Genomic DNA, 22939 nt, shown 5'->3' on the forward strand with positions numbered 1-22939 from the left:
CATAACTGGCCAGTACTCTTTAAAGTCATCATGTTCATAAACGGCAAAGAAGAGCTGCAGAACTTTTCCAGATTAGAGGAAACTAAGGAGCCATAACTATTAAATATAATCATATTTTGGATTGAATCCTGGATCAGAAAAAAGGACACTAGTGGGACAACTGGAACATTTTGAATAAGGCCTGTAGATTAGCTAATAGTATTATATCAATGTTTATTTCCTGCCTTTGGTAATTTTGCTATGTTTACCTAAGACGTTAATTTTGGGGAAGCTGAAGAAAGAAGGGTATATGGAAACTCTGCTTTTTCTAAAAGTAATGTTTTTATTGTGATAAATATATATAACATCAACTTTTCAATTTTAATGATTTTTAAGTGAATAGTTCAGTGATATTAATTACACCCACATTGTGCAACTATCACTACTATCCATTACCAGAACTTTTTAATCATCTCAAACTGAAACTCTGTACCTACTGCACAGTAACTCTCCAGTCCCCACTCCCCAGCCCTGGAATCCACCTTTCTACTTTCTGTCTTTATGAAGTTGATTTCTCGAATTAGGTTATACAAGTGGAATCATACAGTATTTGACTGTTTGTGCCTGGCTTATTTTACTTAAGCACAATGTCTTCAAGGTTCATCATGTTGTGGCATGTGTCAGAATTTCCTTCCTTTTTAAGATTAAATATCCCACCCTGTATACCACATTTTGTTTATTCATTCATCTGTTGACGGACACTTGATTTGCTTCCACCTTTTGGCTATTGTGAATAATGCCGCCATGAACATAGGTGTACCTGTGTGCTATTTATGCAACATTTTTAAAGTCTAAATTTATTTCCAAGATGCAAGTTAAAAATGTAAAAATATTTTAAAATTTAAATTTGAATGACCTCAGAAGGGTCATGTATTTCCTAGTTTCCAATCAGAACCCACCTACCCCTCCACTTCCTATGGTTACACACTAAGCTCCCTTTCCATGGTTGTGTTACCTTAGGCAACTGAGTTGCATACCTGGCTTGGTCTAGCTGCCTCATTTTTTTAGAGAAGACACTGTGGCTCAGGGGGTGCCAGGGCCTGACCAGATGAATGGGAGCTCTCTGCAGAAATCCCAGCTCTCCTGAGTGTAAATCCAGCATCCTTCCTACCACACTGGTTGTGTTGTGGTCCTACTCTACATCCCAGCCCCTTTGTAACCATGACTAGGAATCCATGAGATTTGGGGCTGGAATTCCTGATGGAGATGAGTGGGACTCAAGGACAGCCAGGCTGATGGGTGACATCCCCACTGCTGTGATCTTGGGACCCACGATTCTGGATTCTTCGGGATTCTTTCTTGGCTATGAAAGAAAATGGAGCTAATTGGTCTCATAAAGCTGAAATTTGAACCTCTGACGAGCTTACTGTTATGCAATAAACAGGTAAATTGACTGATCATGAACCTAACAAAAGACTAGCCTGTAGGCATTGGTTATTTTTCTGGGCCTTTTTTGTCTCTTGCTTTTGGAGTGCAGACCCAAGATCCATGGTCTTCTGAGCATCTGAGAGGCAGCTGCTTAAGAGCTTTGTGCAAGCATAAGCTCCACCGCAGGGAGAGAAAGACAGATGCTATGTGACTTACAGTAGTATAAGGTACTTGCTGCCCACACAGACCTCAAGGATGTAAGGCTGATCGTTGCATTCCTGAGATTCTTAAGTAGACTGCAAATCTTGCAAATAGCAAAGACATATTGAACACAGTGGTAGATTCCCAAACATTCACCTGAGTGTCCTAGTAAGAAGCCTCTCATATTGCGGGCATTTAGTATGTTTTGAAATGTTTTCTTCATTGAAACACACACACACACACACACACACACCATTTTTTATATCATCACTTTGTTTTCTTAAGGCGAAATAAGCATGGTTCTAGAAGGAAGGAGAAAAAGAAGTGAAAGAACTCGCAGCAAATTGTCAGCTTGAAGATTCAGGCTGGGTGACAGTATAATAATGCTGCTAAGTCAGACTTGCAGAGTTTTTAGAAATTCTCATTATGCCTCAAAAATGTATGGATCTCAGCAACACTTCTCATTGTCTTCTTTCTTTTCCTCTTACTTCCTTTTCCCACTGAAAACTGTGGCTCCAAGCTATAGCACCTCTCTGAACCCACACACTCCACTTTCCCAGCAGTAGGGAACTCCAGGGAACTGGCAACCAATTGTGAACAGATAAAAAGAAGTGTTAAATTCTCATGGAGCCTATTTCCTGCTTCTTTTAAACACCAGAGTTCTCTTCCCTTAGGGAATCTGTAGATGTTCCAGAGGGTCTGTGACCTTGGCATGGCTTCCATTCCAAATTTTGTGCATCTGTGCATTCGCTTGTTCTCAGGAGAGTCTACTGCTTATTACAGATTCTCAAATGGATTCAGAACCCTCAGAACAGTTAAGACTTCCCGGATCAGACTCTTCGCTTTATCTTTGGCTGCTTTCTTTGTGTTTGTCCACTGTGCTGGTTTTCATGGTCCTCAGTCAGGCTTGGTTGGGATCTAGTTTGGTAGAACACTGGACATCATTTGCTATATAGGATTTTTATAATTTTATTTGTAAGAGGGAGTGCTGTCAAGAGGTTTAAGAAACAAAAACTGGCAGACAAAACAATCATCAAGGATTGAAAACTGGCTCAGCTGATAATTGCTTGTTCATTTCATTTGGGGACCTGAATTTTACCAACAGGGATAAGCTCTGCATTTTACTGACTTTCTCAGAGACTGTTCTTTATTTCCTTCAATTGCATGCAATCTCTTAGAGGCAGAACATGATGCCCAGCAGTGGGGATGGGAGAGAAAGGGAAGCTCGTTTGAATTTAGATCTGGGGTAGACTGCTGGAGGATGAGAGACCATGTGGAGAAGAACTGATGTGATCTTTTTCCCATTCATTTTTCACTCTTCCTAACATTTCTTTTTCCTTCCAAGTCAAGTAGGAAATGGGTTGTGCACATTACTGATATCTGCCCAGAGATGATTACTGATTTCCCTGGATTGTGTGCAAGGTAAACTGATCTCAGTGAGAATTCTGAAGGTACCTAATAGACAGGCCTGAGTTTCAACTTCAGAGCAAAGGGAGAGAGAAGAATAACTTCCAGAGTGATTTTATTTCTTAATTATCAACAACATAAGAGTGACTGTGTCTAATCTAAAGCACAAATTAAGTATCTATTTCCATCACTAAAGAGAAACCACTTTTTTTTTTTCAAGCAGAATTATTTATCATCAGTGAAACCACAGCTGCTGCCCCAGGCAAGGATGGGATAGTCTGATTGACAGCCTAGGACCACTAGGGGACAGACCACACTCTTCACGTCCACTTTGGACCACGTCCCCCGTGGAATGCATTGGACCCAACTAACTTCCATAGCACAGAGTAGAGGGACCATTCATTCAGGCATTTTCTCGAGGATATACTGCATTTACTATTCCACTGTTAAACCAGGAACATGAAACCTCTCTTAGTTCATACTTTTACATTCTCCTTTTTAAGTTTGTGACTTACATTCTCCTTTTTAATTTTGTGACTTACTATCGAAGACTGATTGTGAGTAATTACTGTAATTTCTCTAATCATCTGCCTTGTCATGTTCTCATTGTCAACCTCCAACTGAATATCCTCAGTCAATTCCAATAGAGCTGCTCCAACCCACAGCCAAGTGGATTGTACACACTTTACAGTAAGGAAATGCTTCTTGCTTATAGGAAGAGCCATCCACTAGGCTGGTTTTGAATACAGTAATAGGGAACAGAAGAGTCTTAAATGAAAAAGAAAATTGAGGCACTGACATGTTGCCTAAATATTCATCTTTCAAAATTATCTTGGTATGCTGGAAAGAATTATCTCTCAGAACAGAGTCCTCGGAATGTCTGGATTGCAAGCTTTATGGGGACAACACCTGTTTTGCTCATGTCCTAGGTGCAGAGTATCATGTCATAGATACCTGTTGAGTAAATTAAAAGATCAGGAGGTTCTAGATTCTAGAAAGAGTTATTAAGTAGTTGTGTTATTCAGTGTGGATGACTAAGGTTATGGAGTTCTTTGGGCATTGGTAAGACATTTAATATATTGGGGGTCAAGCAGGTCATCTAACTAAGCGAATCAGGTAAAAGACAATAGAAAGTAGTGAGGATTGTGGTAAACTGGAGGGTACATGTTCTTCCACAAGTCAAACAGATTGAAAGTATTGTGCTGGCCAAACTCGATTTGTGATCCAATGAGTGATGCACATTGCACTTGTTAGCTCTGAGCTGTCTAGGTCTCTACTAAGCACAAGACAGAAGGCACATCATAAGAGATATGGAATGAAAAGAAACTCATGAGATTGAACATGAGGTAAAAATACTCTTAGGTATTCTAGCAAAAAAAAAAAAAAAATCCTATCAATTACAGATGAGGCTAGCATTCTCTGTTACTTTGGTCTGTAGTCAGGTTCAAGCTCTTTGGAGCAGCCATAGAAGACAAGAGAAGAAGTTAACTACTCCCAAACATCAGCTTTGGGGTCAGAGTTATTTCTAAATAAAGGAGAAAAGGGGGTGAAAAGTAGATGTCTAAGCTAGAAAATTACATGCTAGTATCTTCACAAGCAAGATATCCCTTTAAAAGCTGGAATAACCCACAAGAATGCTTCATTTGGCAAGGTCAGTATAAAATATAACTTGTTGGTGAAACTTTATTGGTACCCTATTAAATTCCGCATAGATAACAAGGCTAGAGGAAAGGAACTTGTGTTTGATATCTGTCTGCTTGAAAAACTAATTTCCATTTTGTCAAATTAAAGCAGGTGCACTTCATAGAATCTCAGCATATTTACACTGGAGATGACCTCCACGAGTACCTAGCACTATGTCTCATTTTACAGAGACTCTGAGGGTGAGAATGTAATCATCTGAGCTCCTCTTAGGGAAGAAACTGCATTTGGGATAGTTCTGTAATGGTTGGTGGGCACCTGAGGTCATGGGTGCCTAGAGAGCAAGGAGATCTGACCTGCTCTGCCTGGGAAGAATCTGCCCACACCCATGAGAGGAGGAGATACTAAAGAAACCAAGGGGCAGATAGAAGAAAGTGGGGAGGATCTGGCAAGAAATGTGAGGCTGGGCAGGAAGAGGCCACTGCTCATGCCCAGTGATGAGGGGATGAAACGACTCTTCAAAGCAGGTGCTTACTTTAAAGTTCTTTGTGTTTGCAACATAAATCCCCTCCTGGCACCTGTGACATCTTCAGGAAAATACATTCTGGTCACAGATGCCTTGGGTGAAAGATAAGAGTTTTTTGGTGAAGGGAAATCAAGGGAGTTGGCTGAATTTCACACTTGAGTCACCATTGTGAAGAATGATTGTTTGGGCAGGAAGGAGACATAATTTATTAACTGGAAAGTTTTGGTGGAAGTAGAAAACTGTATCCAGAAGTAAAATGAAAATCTAGCTCCACTCCCAGAATTTATAGGAATATTGGGAAGGGTGAAGACTTCTACAGGGCACATTATGGGGCTTTGAGTGGATCTTATCTACATCTCAAGGGTCCAGGTATTTCTAGTTGACATCTGCATTACATAGATGAGAAAAATGAGGTTCAAAAATTTGAATGATGTGGATATGGTCACTCCGCTCTATCGTAGCAGAGCTGGGACAGAAACTCATTGTTAGTGACAAAGTTTAACCCAGCTCAATTTCATAGAGGGAGAGACCTCAATGTTAGTTTTGCATCAATGTACACATTTTTTCTTTTAGCAGTAATTTTTTACTTTTGAAGTTCAGACTTATAGAAAAGTTGCAAGAATAGTGAAAATAACTCATATAGCCATGTCACCCAGAGTCCCCGATTGTTAACGTTTTACTGCATTTAAAAAATTATTTTCCTACATATATATATTACTTTGGTGAATCATTTGAGAATAAGCTGTAGATGGTGTGTGTGTGTTTTCTAAGAACAAGGCAATATAAGTGTCAACATCAGAAAGTTAACTCTAATATGATACCATTTTCTAATTTACAGACATCGTCGATATGTTGCCAACTGTCTTAATAATATCCTTTATAGCAAAAAAATAAAAAATCTGGCCCAAAGTTCAATCCATGATCACATGTTGCATGTGGTTGTCATTTCTTGTTTTAATTTGGAAGAGTTTCTTAGTCTATCTGTCTTTGTCTTTTATGACATTAATACTTTTGAAGAGTACAGGCCAGTTATTTTGCAGACTGTCTCTCAATTGGGATCATCTGCTTTCTCATCATTAGATTGAAGTGATGCATCATGGCAGGGGCATTACACACGTCGTGGTGTGTGCTTCTTGATGCACTGTTCACAGTCTTAAATGCAGTTACCTCAACTTCAGAGTAACTGCTCTGGTCTCACTTACCTAATAGTGACTTACAAACTGAGCACAAGACATAATTGTGGGTACATTCAGTGCTATTTACTCACATGTTTCTGAGCATCCAAGTGTGAGAATGCCAAATAACTAAAAAAACACAACTTATTTCGGTGGACTCCTATTGCTATAGTTATCCAGACAAGGCCAGGTATGGTGGCCTATAATTCCAGCACTTTGGGAGGCTGAGACAGGAGGATCATTTGAGCCCAGGAGTTCGAGACCAGCCTGGGCAACATTGCCAGGCCTTGTCTTTAGAAAAAATAAAAACCTAGTCAGATATGGTGGTGTGTGCCTGTAGTCTTAGCTACTTGGGAGGCTGAGGTGAGAGGATCACTAGAGCCCAGGAGTTGGAGGCTGCTGTGAACTATGATCATACCACTGTACTCCAGCCTGGGTGACAGAGTGAGACCCTGTCTCTAATACAACAAAAAATTACCCAAACAAGAAGCAACTCATTGGAAATGAAATACAGAGTACATGACTTTTATTTATTTATTTTTATTGTTCCTTTTTAAAAATTTTTCAGTGGGACATGGCTGGGCCATAGAGAAAAAAATGAGAATGAGGAGCTGGACATTTTGAGTAAACCCAATGACTCATAAACTATAAAGGGCTATAATAATCAAAACTACTGAACAAGAAGCCATTCCATTCCCAGAGGTAGAGTGGCATATGGATGCACAGAAAATCATATGCTGTCCCATAAAACCCACCAATGAGAAACAGTGCAAGACAATTTCACACAGAAGGCAAACAAGACACATTATTTAGATGAATAAAGTAAATATGATTTCACTAGAGAAGTGGACAGCTTGACAGCTCCTTAAACAGATGCTTTTCATGCAGTGGAGGAGCCTAAATTATTTATGTGTGACTTCAGCTCCTCTCTCAACAGCACAAGGCCTGTGGAGTGAGGACATCATGTCTTTGAGTAACCAGATGTGACAAAAGATCTCATTCAGCCTCAACTTATTAGGGTGTGTCACCAGGTTAGCATGGTCTGAGAACGTCCTTTGCATTTAGAACAAGAGACCAATTGCTAAAACAGTTTGCCACACCCAAACACATAAAGTAGGCATTTGCAAAGCAAAATAGAGACCTCAGATTATATGAATTCTTATAAACTAGACTATAGAACTATAGAACTATAAGTGTGCTTTTCCTTGGGTGTAAATTTGACCATGTTATCTTTCTGTCTGTAGAATCAACCCCTTCCAATGTGCCTCATCTTAATAGGGCTCAACACACACTTGTTAATAAAATAAGAACTCATGGATGAATGTTCTTCTGTAATTAGCTGATTTGTAAGAGGCTGTGTGGAAGGGAAACTAGGGGAGAGAGGGGGTAAGTCATTGACTTAGCACTCAGTACACTTGGCTGTAAGCCAGCCCTGCCTACTCCTATGCCATTCCTAAGCATTTGTTCTCCACGGATAAGGCTCATTCTCTTCTGTAATTTCAGGATCCACTCTTCCCCATAACCAGGAGCACAGCATGAAGCAGCTTGTGTTGTCCATGGTTATTCACTATTCTAGGGCTGAGCTTACAGTCCATAGTGGGATTCAAACTATGATGTACCCCCTAAGAACTGAACAACTAATTTATATCAAGTCTAGAATGACACCCAGGTAATGAGACAGGTGGTGGTTATCTGACATACAGCCTCACTCACAAACTTTCTTTCTAGCCTCAGGCAACATTTCCATATATCATCCCAGAAAGAAAAAATTAAAAATGAGCATTATTTCTTTGGAATATCAGGGAGTAATGTGCCTATTAGGTGAGCTAGGATCATGGTGATACACCACTGTTTTTCTTTTCTTCTTGGCTTCTAAGTTAGGGGATTTGTTCTGCACTCATATATTTTATATGTCAGGGGAGGTGCATTTAATTATTTTGTTCTTAACTGACTAAACTTCATGGATAGAACTGGCTGCTGTACTAGCCGTTCAGTGTGACTACAAGGACAATAATTAATCAAGCCATTAGTATCACTGATGCCATCATCCAGTGGCAATGGGATCAAAGACTTATAACCTGACTTCCTAGTGGCATCATCTATTAAATGATGTGCTACTTGTTGCCAGAATGAGTGATTCCATAGGACAAAGAAACCAGGCAGAGATCAAGGCTTCTCCAAGTCACTATTAGCTCAACTTGTTATCCTAGGATGTCCTGTATGTGGCCATCCTGCCACACTTCACAAGTACCCTTCGATGCCTCCTTCCACCTACCTGCAAAATCCAAATTCCTCAGCATAGTATGGGTGACTGGTCATGAACTTGCCCCAGGTCACTTCTTTGGCCTCATCTCCCAGTCTCTTGTCATCTAGACAGACAAAACCACTTGCAATCCTCCTAAAAACCATGCCCATTTCATTACACAGCCTGTGGTTTTCTTTATAAACCTCTTCCTTTAAACCTCTTGAAATTATAAGCCTCATTGTAAATTTACCTCAATGTATTATTGCCTGCTTTGTGAAGACTTTCCTTCTGCTGACAGTCATGGCCTCACATGCACTACATATTCAATCTATCACAAAAACTTTCCAGACTTGTTTACATGGAGCACTCCCATTTGTCTGTAATCAGTGCGAATGGATCCTAGAAAGACATTCGTTTAACCCTTCATTTTATACATGAGGGAAAGCAGATCAAACACTACGTTTATGTGCCTAACAACTATTGCAAAAAGCATTTGAGCCTTGTTGCTTACTGGCTGTGGTTTAGACAATGCATTGTTGATACAATTGAACCAGCTTTCCAGACTGAATGAGACAGACAACTAGGTTGTGTGACACTCCTATGAGGGATTAGCCACAAACACTAACTATTCTAGGGCTGGGCTAACAGTCCACAGTGGGATTCAAACTATGATGTACCCCCTAAAGACTGAACAACTGATTTATATCAAGTCTAGAATGACACCTAGGTAATGAGACAGGTAGAGGGTATCTGACATACAGCCTCACTCACAAACTGTTTCTTTCTAGCCTTTGATGAACCTGAATTTTATGTAACTTTAGGTCCTCTGTGTAGCACATGATATTGATGCACTGACTGCCTTCCCTTGGTCCACCCTGGAGGTCACCTGTAGAGAGTACCTACAGATGCCAATGTCCTTCAGGCACCGCTCTCCTAAGGGTGTGTTCTCTGGCAGTGGAAGCATGCTTGGTCTACTTACAGCAGGCAGAAGTATCAGAGATTTGATGTTCTCCAGGAGCAACCATCAACCAAGAAGAAATGGTAGCTGGAGGTTAAACATCCCAGCCTCCTCACCCTTTGATGGGACAACACAGATAAGTTGTAACTGTCAGAGGGGCCTGTAGTAGGAAATTGGATCCACGTTCTTTTCATATCTCCCTGTATCCATTCCCTTGGTTAGTCTCCTCCCACACTGACTCTAAATTTGGCCATGTGACTTGCTTTGGCCAATGATACTTAGTAAATGCAACACAAGCAGAGACTTCAAAAGTGTTTTCATGGGCCAGGTGCAGTGGCTCATGCCTGTAATCCCAGCACTTTGAGAGGCTGAGGCAGGCGGATCACGAGGTCAGGAGATCGAGACCATCCTGGCCAACATGGTAAAACCCCGTCTCTACTAAAAATACAAAATTTAACTGGGTATGGTGGTGTGCGCCTGCACTCCCAGCTACTTGGGAGGCTGAGGCAGGAGAATCACTTCAACCTGGGAGGAAGAGGTTGCAGTGAGCCAAGATCACATCATTGCACTCCAGCCTGGCAACAGAGTGAGACTTTGTCTCACACACACACACAAAAAAAAGTGTTTTCACCTTGGGGTTTGATTTTTTGTCTATCTATTGGAATCATCTTAGGCCAGTAAGATTGAATCCCAGTTGCTTACTTGTTCCCAAATCCATGTCTTAGTGTGTTGCATTATGCTTGTTTAATGAACTTACTCAGTATATGTTTGTTGAATGACCTTAATAATCTTCTCCTTCTATATGTCCCTGTGGTATGACTGTAGCTCTTGCTAATTTCTTGGTCCATTGGTTTGAAACTCTCATAACTCTTCTTTGGTCCTTTCTTCATTTCCTAGTTTATGGCCAGAATGGTTTGTTTCTGGCTTCAGCTGCTGTGTCCAAATTTGGGTTAATGACAAACCTCATTTAAGACACAACTCTCCAAGGATCCCTGTCCCTTCTCTGCCTAAAGTGCTGCTACTGGACTTCAAGAGGTCACAAATGGCTTGTTTCCCATCCTTCTTCCCACATTTTAGGTTCTTCAAGGTCTCTCTTGGTCTCCCATTCTTGGCTGACAGTACCTAGAAACATAGTCAGTTGGAACTGACTAGAGTTGACTCTTGTATGTCAACTACCTTCCTGTGTTTGAGCTTCCATCATCACTGAAGAGAATTGGTGGTGACCTGATAAAACTGATATTTTTTTTTCTTCCCACAGAAGTAGAGGAGAAGCTAAAGGCAAAGAGGAATAGGATTTGTGGATCACCTTGTTCTCCTCTGTCACTGGATTCTGAATGATTAAGTCACAAAATTTTAGGCTATTAAGGGCAATTAATGAAATCCACTTAACACAGGCACTAAATAGGATGATGCTAAGCCTTTAAATTTTTTTCTCATTATTTATTTTGGTATTTATTGAGTGCTTACTAAATATATAGCACTGTTTAGTCACTAAGGGAGTAGTCAAGGAAGTATAAATTCCTATTCTGTCTTTTACCAAGTGTACACCCAATAGTTGTTGGTGTGGAATCCTTGAGTCTATGAATAGCTTTGTTTGGAAAATCAGAATTTATAAAAATTCTAGGGGTAAAATGGTAAAAAAACAGACATAAAAGCAGATCAGGAGGACATGAAATGAATCAGTATGGTCAGACCAAGTTGGTGTATGTGGCTAATCACTTATAGGAGTCTCACCCAGTCTAGTTGTCTGTCTCATCCATGCTGGAAAGGTGGTTCAGTGGTATCAATAATGCATTGTCTAAACCACCACCAATGAGCAACAAGGCTCAAATGCTTTTTGGAATAGTTAAGCATACAAACATAGTGTTTGATATACCCTTTCCCTGATTTATTTCCTTCATTTATTAAATGAAGGGTTAAATTAATGTCTTTCTAGGATCCCTTCTTGTTCTGAAAGGCTATAGTTTCATAATTATAATTATCATTTGTAAAAATGTAAATGACTGGAAAAACCAGTTAGAGTAACGCAGACTTGATTGGCTAGGTATGTCACAATATTCTGGTGGGATAGCAATCTCCAAGTGGTCTGACAAGTGCTAAGAAATCATTAATTCATAAATACCTTTAAAACCACATCAAGTGACTGTAACACTACTTTTCTATTTTAACCACTATACCTCTTGAAGGGATGGTCTATATTTGGTACCTCCACTTCATCACACTTGATGCTTCCCTTCATGATTGGGCTTTTTTCCTGTAGCAGACATGGTTACTTTCATGCTCAGATCCTCTTGGATAGGCCTTACCATTTTGTGGGTGCCAGCCTCTGAATCTGTTTGCGAGTTTTTTTCTGGATGGCCAAATTCTGCTCTGTCTGAGCATATGCCAGGACAAAATGCTGGAGTGTTAACATCAGCCTGGAGTAACTCTCAATCATCAATTAATATGTCAATGCAATGGGTGTATAAATACCCCAACTTCCTCACCCTCAGGCAGGATAACTCTGAAGCACATATTCCATACCAGCTCCCAGTTTTCCAGTGGGATTGAGTTCCAATTACCCACAGTGACAACTTGCTTTATGATGTACCCTTTATTCCTGCCTTCCTTTCCTTATCTCAATTCCCCACTCTTCTACCAGTATTTTCTAGAATCACTCTTTGAGTAAACTACTTGCATTTAAATCCTTATTCCAGGGCCTACATCTGGGAACCCAAATTAACACTTGTCTCCTCTTCCGCTGTGCTAGGGTGACTCCTCCTATTTCAACAATGACTTTGTCTCTAAAACCAGTGGCTAAGGTTGCTTCATTCTTTCCTTAACTCTCTCCTCCTTTCCTTTCACAGGCCTGTGTGCTCTTGATTCTCTTTCCGTATCTCCAACAGTCCAAGTTCTGACTCCTCTCCTCGTTCCTCTTTCTCCTTTCATGTCCAAAGTTCTCCAACATTTTGTCCTAGGACTTCGCTTTGTTTTCTTTCAACATCTTCCTTGACAATCCTATTTCTTGCCATGGCATGAATGAGATGTATGTGAACAAATCCTTGTGCATGTTACTTTTAGTGTCTTGATCACCTTCATCTCCTTATTACTTTGATAACTCACTTCCATGAACTTCATCATTATCTGGAAGTGCTCAATTTTTGGAGCCTTGAGCTTCAATATCCCACTCACCAACCATAGCTCTCTCCCTTTCATCTCTCTCACTGTTATTTCCAATTTACCTATTCTTCTATTTCATTGACACTCTATTCTTTGGAAGATTGCATTTCTCTCACCTCTCAACCCTAATCTGAATGTTGCTTAAGACATTCCTAAGATGTCTGCTGGTGCCACCATAAATCCGTTCTTTCCCACTTGCCTCTGCAGTACTGCCCAGAAATCATGATCTGTCCTTTGTCCACTCCCTCTCTCATGTCTACGAGCAGTGTCCGAACTTCCATCTCCTTGAAGCCCCAATCCTAACACCTCCTCCCTCCCTCTGAACATTGACCTTGCCTCTTAATCCTCTGAAACAATTGTGACTCCTAAGTGGATATTATCACCACATTCTCCTCTGTGACCTACAAACAGGACTTCCCCTGCCAATTTTTTCCCCTTTAATCTGAAATTGAGACAGCTCCTTTTTCATGCTTAGGCTAATTTCTTCACTTTTCAGTAAAGCCTAGCTACTCAAAAGATGAATAAAAATGAATTTGTAATTGAAGTTCTGATAAAAGGACTTGTGGTAACATTAGAATTTTAAGAAAGAACTAATATAAGCAATACTATAAATTATGGTTATTAGTAGAAGGTTAATATTTATATGCAACATGATGCAAAAATAATGATATACCTAACAAACATTGGAATGTGGAAGTAGGGAAGTTGAAAGAAAGTGTCAGGATGCTAATTTCCCCATTTTACAAAGCACTGAGTCCATAACTCACAAAAGTTTAAATATGTAATTAAATAAGTAAACATGTAATTAAATATATGTAGTCTATCTACCATGTAGGTATAAAATATGTAACTACAAACTCCTAAATATTAGACACAATAATTTCTTATTAATTTTAGGGAGGTATATTAGGAAATAATATCTCCTTTGTATAACATATTTATCTGAAGTTTAACAATTTCCATAGTTTTCTTTTGATTTTCTCTTCTGTTAAATTTTATAATAATTAAATTGAATGATTTAAAACAAAATAGCACATATGATGAGATCTCAGCTCTATAAAACAATTTATATATCTCTCTTCTCTCTATACTTATTCATACAGAAGTATCTGCAATAGAGTTTATCTAATGCTGGTAATGGTTATTTCTGAATAATGAGATTTGAGATAATTAAAAAAGACCTTCTTGTATTTTTTTATTACTTGGTATTTTTTAAAATAATGTTGATGTGTGATTCTGACAAAAATATCAAAGTTATTACATTTTTCATATTATCGAGGTTCTTAACTTATCTCGTGATTTAATTTGATTATGTCCACTCATGGTATTCATGAATACTGCAATGTGTAAAAATATTGTCTTGACATTGAGATGTTTACTATCTCGCAAATGGAAGGATTCCCTTTTTTGTTTGTGTGTGTGATTGTTTAAATCTTAAGAGGAAAGATACTCAATTGTCTACTACATCTAATACCAACACTAATTAAGTCATTCATTCAACAAATATTTCTTGTAGACTTAGTTTTGCCAGACACTGTGTTTACACAGAAAGCAAGGCTGACAATCTCTTTGCCCTCTACTTAAAACTTTAGAAGAGTGAAACCCAAATATTTCAGGTCAAAACGTTTTTCTCTTATGACTTACAACACTTTGCAAATGTTTTAAACCTGTTATTATCTTTATGTTCTTGATGCTTCCAATAGTGATTCTGTATATTGTTCACTTTTCTTTGGACTCTTTTGCCTTTGATACAAAATGAGCATGAAATGAATCTATTTAGGAAAAACTAGGAGAACAATTGGATATTTATGGAAGTTAATGCCAAATTTAAAGTTATAAACAAAGAGAGACCCCAGGATCCTACAGTTTTCTTCCCATTCTTGTCAATTTTCTAATGGAGAAACTGCCAATACCCTATAACAGTTTTAAGTCTACTTCACTCTATGTCAGGAAATTAAGAGTGTGTCATTGTTCTACTTTCAATGTAAGAACTTGTTTTATTCAATTATTTTTATCAGACAATCTCAGCATATCACAACAATTTCCAAAAAGTTGTGGTCAAATCAGCTTCAGTGACAAAAAATTGTCAAGGCAGTTAAATTATTTTCATATGTGTCTCGCATAGAAGCCATCCATTAATACACAACTATATATTTCAGACTGAAGTGTTGACTCAGATGTAATTTCTTGGCTTCTTAATCACTTGTGGACTTCAGCTAAATAAATACACCTTAATAAGGAAAGTCAAACAGAAATGTCAGTTTTTGAGCTGTCCTGTGATTATTTGTATCTCAAATAATAATTCACAAATTCAACACAGAGTTTCTTTTTGAAACGTTGGATCTGAACTGAATGAAAAATTGAACTTCAGATTTCATGTTTTATTCTTAAAGCCAGACCTCTTTGAGCAGTTAGTTTGAGTGGAATATATAATTATTGTGAACTTAACTATAGCATCACTCTCTGATGTGCTATAACATTATGATCTATAGCTAATAAGATCTTCAGAAATAGAAATTGATTTCCAGATATTCATTCAATTGAGAAAAAAAGGTGTATTTCCCCTCTTTCCCTTCTTTTGTATTTTGATCAGGTTGCAACTGCAGACTTTACTTTCTTTGTTCAAAGAGCTCATCTGTTCTACTACTGATAATATCGAAGTTGAGGAATTTTAGAGAAACAAAGAAGCATGCCAGTTGCCCACTTGCTGGTTGCCACTTAATTCTATTTCCTAGCTGAATGGCTGCCTATAGAGAAATGGATTCTACAGGAATAGTTTCTTAAAAAATAGTTTTTCCAGCACCTTCGACCTGAGATTATGGACAAATCACCACCTTGTGGTCCAACTGTAGTCATAGTCAAGGGGCACATATTAAACACCTATTATGAGTAGGGCACATTGGTTGCCAGCAGGAAGAACAGTGTGTAGAATGCGTTCTATTTCTTGCTGGAGAAGACAAATCACAAATATTTGAAAAGTTGTTTGGTAATATATGGTGAAAATATGTGTGCTGTCACAAAACTTTGGAACAGTTTTTATTGTGATTTGGCTCGGTTTGCCTTCAAGGTTTAGAGATTCACTCTAGCAACTTAAGCAAAGGGATATTTACTGACAGCATATTAGTTTGGGCAGTATTCCCAAATCTCAGTGCCTTAATGTAATAGCAGTTTATTTCTCACTCATATAAGGTCTTCTAATTCACGGACCAGGGACCTGGGCTCCTTTCATCTTGTGATGCTGCTTTGGCATTTGGTGTCGAAATTTACTGTTCTCAATTACATCAAGCCCCAGAGGAGAGCAGAACACAGAGAAACAATCGATAGAGAATTCTTAGGCATGGAAGAAGTACACATGACTTCTGCTTGCATTACACAGGCTAGAATTGTCACATGATCATGCTTATTTACAAGGCAGGCTGGGAAATGTGGTCTTGCTGCAGCCCATGAAGAAGGAGCAATGAATTTGGTGCTTAGCTCTTCAGCCTGTTACAGGTGTCTTTTGCTGGAAACTGTGGTTGGAAAGCTGTTAGAAACTTAGATAAAATGTCTGAGTTTCCCATGGCCTGAATGGGCTTTCTCATGGTAACTGTACTGCATTCTCCTCTCTAGAGCAACTAGCCAGTCAGATTTCCTGAGGAATCCAGTATAATTGGCTGAGATAATTACCATGGTCTATAATGAATTACATTTACTGAATTTGGGCCAGGTCATCTCATGGGTCATGACTAGCCCATGGATGGATTGCTGCTGGGCTGGGTTCCTATTCCTCACTTAGTCAGTTGTCACTCCCTCACAAGTATAACCCACAGCTACTTTTTTGAGGAAAATAGTGTCACTAGGGCACAACCTGCTGATTGTTACTACTTCAGTAATAGCTATTTTATCCTATGCACTCAGTGCTGTGCCCAGAACTTTACATGCACTAACTACATTATTTCTTTTTCACCACCACCATGTTTTATTAACCATTTTCAGAAGACAATGAGCCTCTGAGAGATTTAGTAATCTAGCCAAGTTTCCAGTGCTACCTGACTCCAAATCCTGTCATCTTTACCTTTCAACATTATTGTTCCTGGTTTTCTTCGGCCACAAGAGGGGTATTGGGGACGTTGAGTGTTCTGATGGCTATGACTGGTATCAGGGAAAGGAATCGATTATACGTCATCAATGCTCCAAATGGATAGGGAACACCGTGGTCTAGGTCAACCAGAGAGGTCTTGAGGGATGAGCTTGGATTCGATCTAAGGCACAACATGAATGGCAGCCATGTCTAGGGAAGCAAGGTTACAGGTTGCTATTTTCCCTTAGCTACTGTGGTAAATCTTTTAGTTCCAGAAGAACTGTCCCTTAAAGTCTTCTTAGACTGAAATCTTTTAGGGAATGCTTAGGATGAAATCCATATGCTGTTTTTATTTTTTTCCTCCAAATATTGTCAATTTTGATCTAAAGAACTTTGGGATAGGGGATGTGGAAATACTGCAAGATAATTCTTCCTTTGACTTAACAAATGGTTGCATGATGAAGTAGAAGTAAAAGCATATAATCTGGATTCAACATTGTTGTGACACTAAGATACCATTAAATGGGTGGTATCAAATATTCAAAATACGTATATCTGACCAAAAATTTCTATCCATAACAGGTAAAGAAATCCCACAAATAAAAAGTGAAGATGGACAACCCAAAAGAAAAACTTTTCAGGGCAAAGCATCTGAAACAAATGTGTTTAAAAGAGGATATCCAAATCATCAATAAGGACATGAAGAGGTGTTTAACTTTAGTTGATAATCAGGGAAATTCAAATTAAAGTCACAATGAGACACTACTACATACCACCAGAATGGCTGAAAGAAAACAGATGTAAAATATCTAGTGTTGGTGAGAATGTGGAGCAGCTGGAACTCTCACATACTGCGGGTGGGAATGTAAATTGGTATAACTACTTAGGAAAGCCATGTGGCTGTTTGTCTGTAGCCGGCAGAATTCTGAGATGGCCCCCAAGATTTCTGCTCCCTGGTGTACGTGCCCTATGTAATCATCTTCCTTTTGAGTGTGGACAGCCTAGGTGGGACAGTGAAGATGATAGATTTCACTTCTGTGATTAGATTACACAAAGGTGAAGAGATTTATCAAATGTTATTAAAGTCCTAAATCAGTTGACTCTGAGTTCATCAGAAGAATCAAAAGGAAAACAATCCTGGTGGGCTTGAACGAATCAGGTTAACCTTATAAGGAGAGTGGGCTCTTCCTGAAGGCAGATGTTTGAAGAGTGAGGTGTGAGAGGGCTATGGAGAGGTCTCCAGGGGATGAAAGTGGTCCTGGCCCAGCAGCCAGCAAGAAAATAAAGACTTCAGGCCTAAAACCACAAGAAACTCAATTCCTCTAAAGGCGTGAATATGCTCAGAAGAGGGTTGTTTCTTGGTCATGCCTCTAGATGGGACACAGCAGGATATACCTTGATTTCAGCCTGTGAAGACTTGAGCAGAGGACCCGACCAAAATGTGCCAGACTCCTTACCCATGAAAACTGTGAAATAACAAACTTGTGTGGTTTCAGGCCACTAAACTTTTTAGTGGTACACAGCAATAGAAAACTGATGGTCTCTTAAAGCTGTATGTATGCGTATCCTTTTACTCAACAATTCCATTTCTAGGAATTCCCAGTAGAAGGCCATATATGTGTTTGCTAAAATACATAGACTTTAATATCCACAAAAGCTATATTTATAATAGCCAAAACCTGAAAACAAAGCAAGTGAGTGAGAAAAGGACTTAGGGATACTGGTAATATTTTGTTTCTTGATTTGGGTGCTGGTTACACGTGTGCTCAGTTTGTGAAAATTCTCTAAGCTGTGTTCTTTCCTAAATTATATTTCAATAAAAGTGAAGTGACCAGAAATTTATTAATTTTTTACTACCTGGCAGAATAATGATTATTAGGTTGTTTTTAAAATAAAAAAAATCTCACACATTATAAAAATGGTCACATGATTTTACTTGTGTAATCATTTCAGCATCTGTCCTCTGCGGATAAAACATAAAACACACCATAATAAAATGAAACCCCTAGGATAATATCAGGTTCTTTTTAAACCCTAACTCTCACTTGATTTTTGGTTAATCTTCAACAGATTGCTTCAATAAATAATTTTTGTTTTCTGTTTCAAATGAATTAAAATTAGTACCATTTTGAGAATTTTAAGGCACTCTTTGGAATAACGCCTTTGTCATTACTGTAAACTCATTCACTCTCCTAGACTTAAGTATCTTTTCTGATGGACATAGGTCTTTGGGCCAGGGCCAGGTGATGATAAAATAGAAAGCTTTAATCTCCATAACCTTTTCAGAGGTAAAGTTATAGGTGTTTTTATTTCATTTTAGAGAGAAAACAAATGTTTGTTCATGGTCTTATAAGAATCAATCAAATAATTGACAAACAATTAAATATTCATATACAGGCCACCATGCTAGATATGGAGACTATATAAAGATATAGTATATCATTTCTCCTCTTGGAAGATTTATAGTCTACCTGAAGACATAAATACATGTACCTATTAGTTAATGACATATGTTCATGTGTTAATAGAAAATAAATGATAAATATAAAAAAAGTAAAAAGAAAAGGGAAAATATCCGAACTCTAAAATTGTGTCTCAAGGCAAGAGTTCTTGGCAGTCAGGGAAGGCTTCCTGGAGGCAGCGTGATGTAGAAAAGCAATTATTTTTCAGTTAAGCAAATTTGGTTTTAAGTCTGAGTTCTTTTACTTCTCAGATATAAGCAGATACTTAACTCCTCAAAGCCTTAAGGTTTTCATCTGAGAATTACAGCTGATGCCAGTAATTTCTCTCATAGATTTGTGAGGTTAGAATGAGATAATTTATTAAGAAAGCATGTTCTTCTAGTCTCCATTGCTGACCTTTCATATGGATGAATAAATAACCACTGAGAATCTTTTGTGTCTGTCACTGAGCCTCGGAGCAGAGAGCAGTAGGGAGTAGGGAAGCATGCTAAGTGTCAGAGCAAGGAAGGAGAAGGACATAAGGGCCTCTAAGATGCACAATAACAAATGTTGGCAAAAGTACAAAACAGTATGATGAAAGCAAGATAGGACGGTGTCTGGGAAACCTGGGATAACAAATACAGCCAAGGAAGTTTCCTTCAAGGCTGGCAAAACAGTAATGTGCTGGTTACAGGGAGGAAATGAGAAATATAGGAGGTATCATCCCTGAATATTTACCTTTTAAGTAGAAATACAACAACTAAACCCATATTTACTTATATACATGAAATAATGAGGACAAGTGATGGCATTTATTAGCTTATGTAGTGCAGTATTTGCCTATCAGTTGCATAAAAATTTGGAGGAGGGAAAGCTCACTGTGGTCTGTAGCATCAGAAAAGGTTTGAATTTAAGTCTTGAAGAATGGACAAGACATGGATCCAAAAGGAGGTTTATTCTAGGCAGATGTTGCACCAGGCAGTCCCTGTTACTTAAATGTGTAAAAGAGAAAAAAAAAATCACTGGATTTGGTTGTGGGATACTACCTGAGAGGTTATGGAGAAGTAAGGAGAGAGGTCTCTCAGATGGGAACTGCAGGTTTCAGGTTGTGATGCAAAATCAGTGCGCTCCTCTCCAAGAAAGAATGAAGGACAAAGAGGCCTAGTTATCTGATCTCTGATCCTAAGGGCACATTTTCAAAGGGGGCAGCAAAGAGAAGAGAAAACCACTGAGAGCAATGGTTTTCAGAAACCTATGGCTCCATCCCACTCCCCTGCACCCATGAAAAGGTGTGGGGGAGGGGGAGGGGGAGGGAGCCACAGGTTTCCGCAGCAAGATCACACTCAAGAATTAAAATCCCTTTTCAGCTTATCTCAATGCCCCACATCCCCTGAAAGCACCTAGCTTGCTTGAGTGGGTACTAAGGAGTCAAGAGCATGGGTTCACTTCTGAAAGATCTGGATTGAAGCCCTTGCCTGTTTTTATCTCGCACTCCTTTCTGAACCAATTTCCTCAACGGGGTCATAGGCTCAATAAAGACAGCAGCCTCCTCAGAGATGTTGAGAAGATTAAGTAAAAATCTATGTAAGGACTCCAGCACGTAAGCTTCCGTATAACTGATAATAATCACTATTATATTTTATAATGGCGTTTGGGTCCTGGGTCTTGCCAAGTTTGGGGTGGGGGGGGTGTGAAGAAGGAAGGTCGGCTTCTTTATTGTGTTGGTGTCTCTCAAAACAGCCGGCAGGCCACGGGCCAAAATCACAGCGGGGTGCTCCTCCGGCCGGCGCCTTCTTTCCCCTGCTCCACCCACGCTTTCCAGTGCAACAAGTTCCTTCCCGCAAGACCCGCCCGCGCGCCACCGGCAGACCCGGAGCCTCTTCCCAGACCTCTGTCAAACTTGTCGCCAGACCCATCTGGGGTCGAAATCTCGGTACTGCCTACGCCATTAGGAGGAGGGAGAGCCCCCCACACCTGGAGGAGCCCTGGCGGTGGCTGAGAGAGAGGCGGGAGGCTTGGGAAGTCAGGACAGAAGAGACTAATAAGAGCTTCGGTCTGCGCGGTCCTTCAAGGCAAAACCAATAACCAAAAGCACCCACCGCTCATCTCACTCCTCTCTCTTCCTGGGATCAGGAGCGAGATGGAGCCCAAAATCTCACTGACCTCCACCCAGCCCTCTGGTAGCCACATCTCTGTCCTTTGGGTTCCCCTCGCCCCAGCTTCTGTCTGCACCCACACTCCACCCCAGCCTGCGCCAGGTCTCCTAAGGACACTGGAGAACCCTGATACATCTTTTGCAGGAGAGACACACAGGTCAGCCACAGCCCCCACCCAGCGCCCTTCTCTCTTCTGTCCTCCCAGGATGAGTACCCTGGAGTCTCTAAAGGAGATCCAAGGTGTCCAAAGCTGGGAGGCTCACCTATCTGCCCAAACTGTCCAACTCTGGCAACTTCTTGGAATGGGGATCCCCACGCTCTAGTGGGAAAGCCAGGCTGGCCGCCCACGCATCAGGAGAGGACACCTCGACTTCTCCGTAGGGAATCCCCCTCAAAATCCACCTCTCCAGCTCCTGTAGCCGGGAGTTGAGAACTAGGGAGCCAACCAGAAGTGCGCTCCAGGGGTGGGCGGTCGTGGGCGGGGGTGGGGCGCAGAAGTTCCGCCCCGATTTTAGAGACCAGTTTCTTTCCAAATCTCCTAGAGTCAGGAAGCCGTTGTTCCCGGAGAGGAGCAGGGACCGAAGTCACTGGGAGGGAAGTCCTCCCGGTGCGGGGTGGGAGAAACACCGAGGTGAATTGCAGTGTCCAAACGTCCAGCCCCGTCTGTAGGAAACTATTCTTTCTCCGGGGGATGGGGGTGGGGGAGACATCCCTGGCCAAGCAGCCAACGCCAGGCTCAGCTGTTCAGGGCTTCATCCCTCCATCCCCAGGCAGCCTAGAGAACTTGGTACCTCGGACAGCATCCCGGGAGCATGGCATCCTGTGAAAGGTGTTATCCTATTTTCGCCATCAAGTCAAAGAGCAGTAAATTATTTTGATGACCTTACTAGTACAGATGAAGGACATTTTAATTACATAACCGGTGAAAGATCACCGGAGGCAATATCGTGTTAAAGAGCCCATGGCAGAATATCTGCATCGCACGAGAAAGAGAGAAAACTTGCAAATCTGCAATGAGATTGCGCAGGGCTGCCCCCCCCGTTTTGAAACAACATGCGAAATGCATGGGAGAGCTTACCTTTCGGACTCCAAAGCCGTGTTCTGCTGCAACTTGGCGAGCTTCGTCCTCTCCCCCTTTATGCAACTCCACAAGAAAATGATTCGTGAAGACCGGTCGCTCAGCAGATGCAAAAACCATGACACAGAAGAGGAACCCGGCGGCCGCCTTCCACTGGGAGACACAACCACCCTTCATCCTTCTTTGGGAGTGAAAAGTGGTGCTAGGAGGCGCGCAGGCTGGCGGAGCAGGGGACTCGGAGGGAGGGTGCAAGAAAAAATTTTATATACAGTTTTTAAAAAAATCTTTGTATAGAGAAAGAGACTGAATAGGGTCTTGGAAAGCAGCGAATCAGTGTGTGTTCTCCAGCATCTGGCTGGAGGGGAAGCCGTGCAGTCAGGCGGCCCGGCGCGCGGGCAGGGGTGCGAATGTGGGGTGCTGTGTGTACCGGAGAGAAAGAGCGAGTGTAGGTCTGTGCTTGATGCTAAATCTGCATTTTCAGCTCC

The 22939-nt window shown here is 40.4% G+C and overlaps 1 protein-coding gene across 2 annotated transcripts in view; it reads right to left on the minus strand.

The window, feature by feature from the left end:
• Positions 1-22939, minus strand: part of PCSK2 (proprotein convertase subtilisin/kexin type 2) — a 272443-nt gene extending 249504 nt beyond the window's left edge. For both annotated transcript variants that reach the window (XM_055265069.2, XM_055265068.2), the window contains exon 1: positions 22455-22939. In XM_055265069.2, coding sequence (XP_055121044.1) covers positions 22455-22631 — 177 coding nt within the window. In that variant the 5' untranslated portion in view covers positions 22632-22939. The remainder of the gene's footprint in view (positions 1-22454) is intronic.

Source organism: Symphalangus syndactylus, chromosome 24 (assembly GCF_028878055.3).
Source record: "Symphalangus syndactylus isolate Jambi chromosome 24, NHGRI_mSymSyn1-v2.1_pri, whole genome shotgun sequence".
NCBI classification, from domain to species: Eukaryota; Metazoa; Chordata; class Mammalia; order Primates; family Hylobatidae; genus Symphalangus; species Symphalangus syndactylus.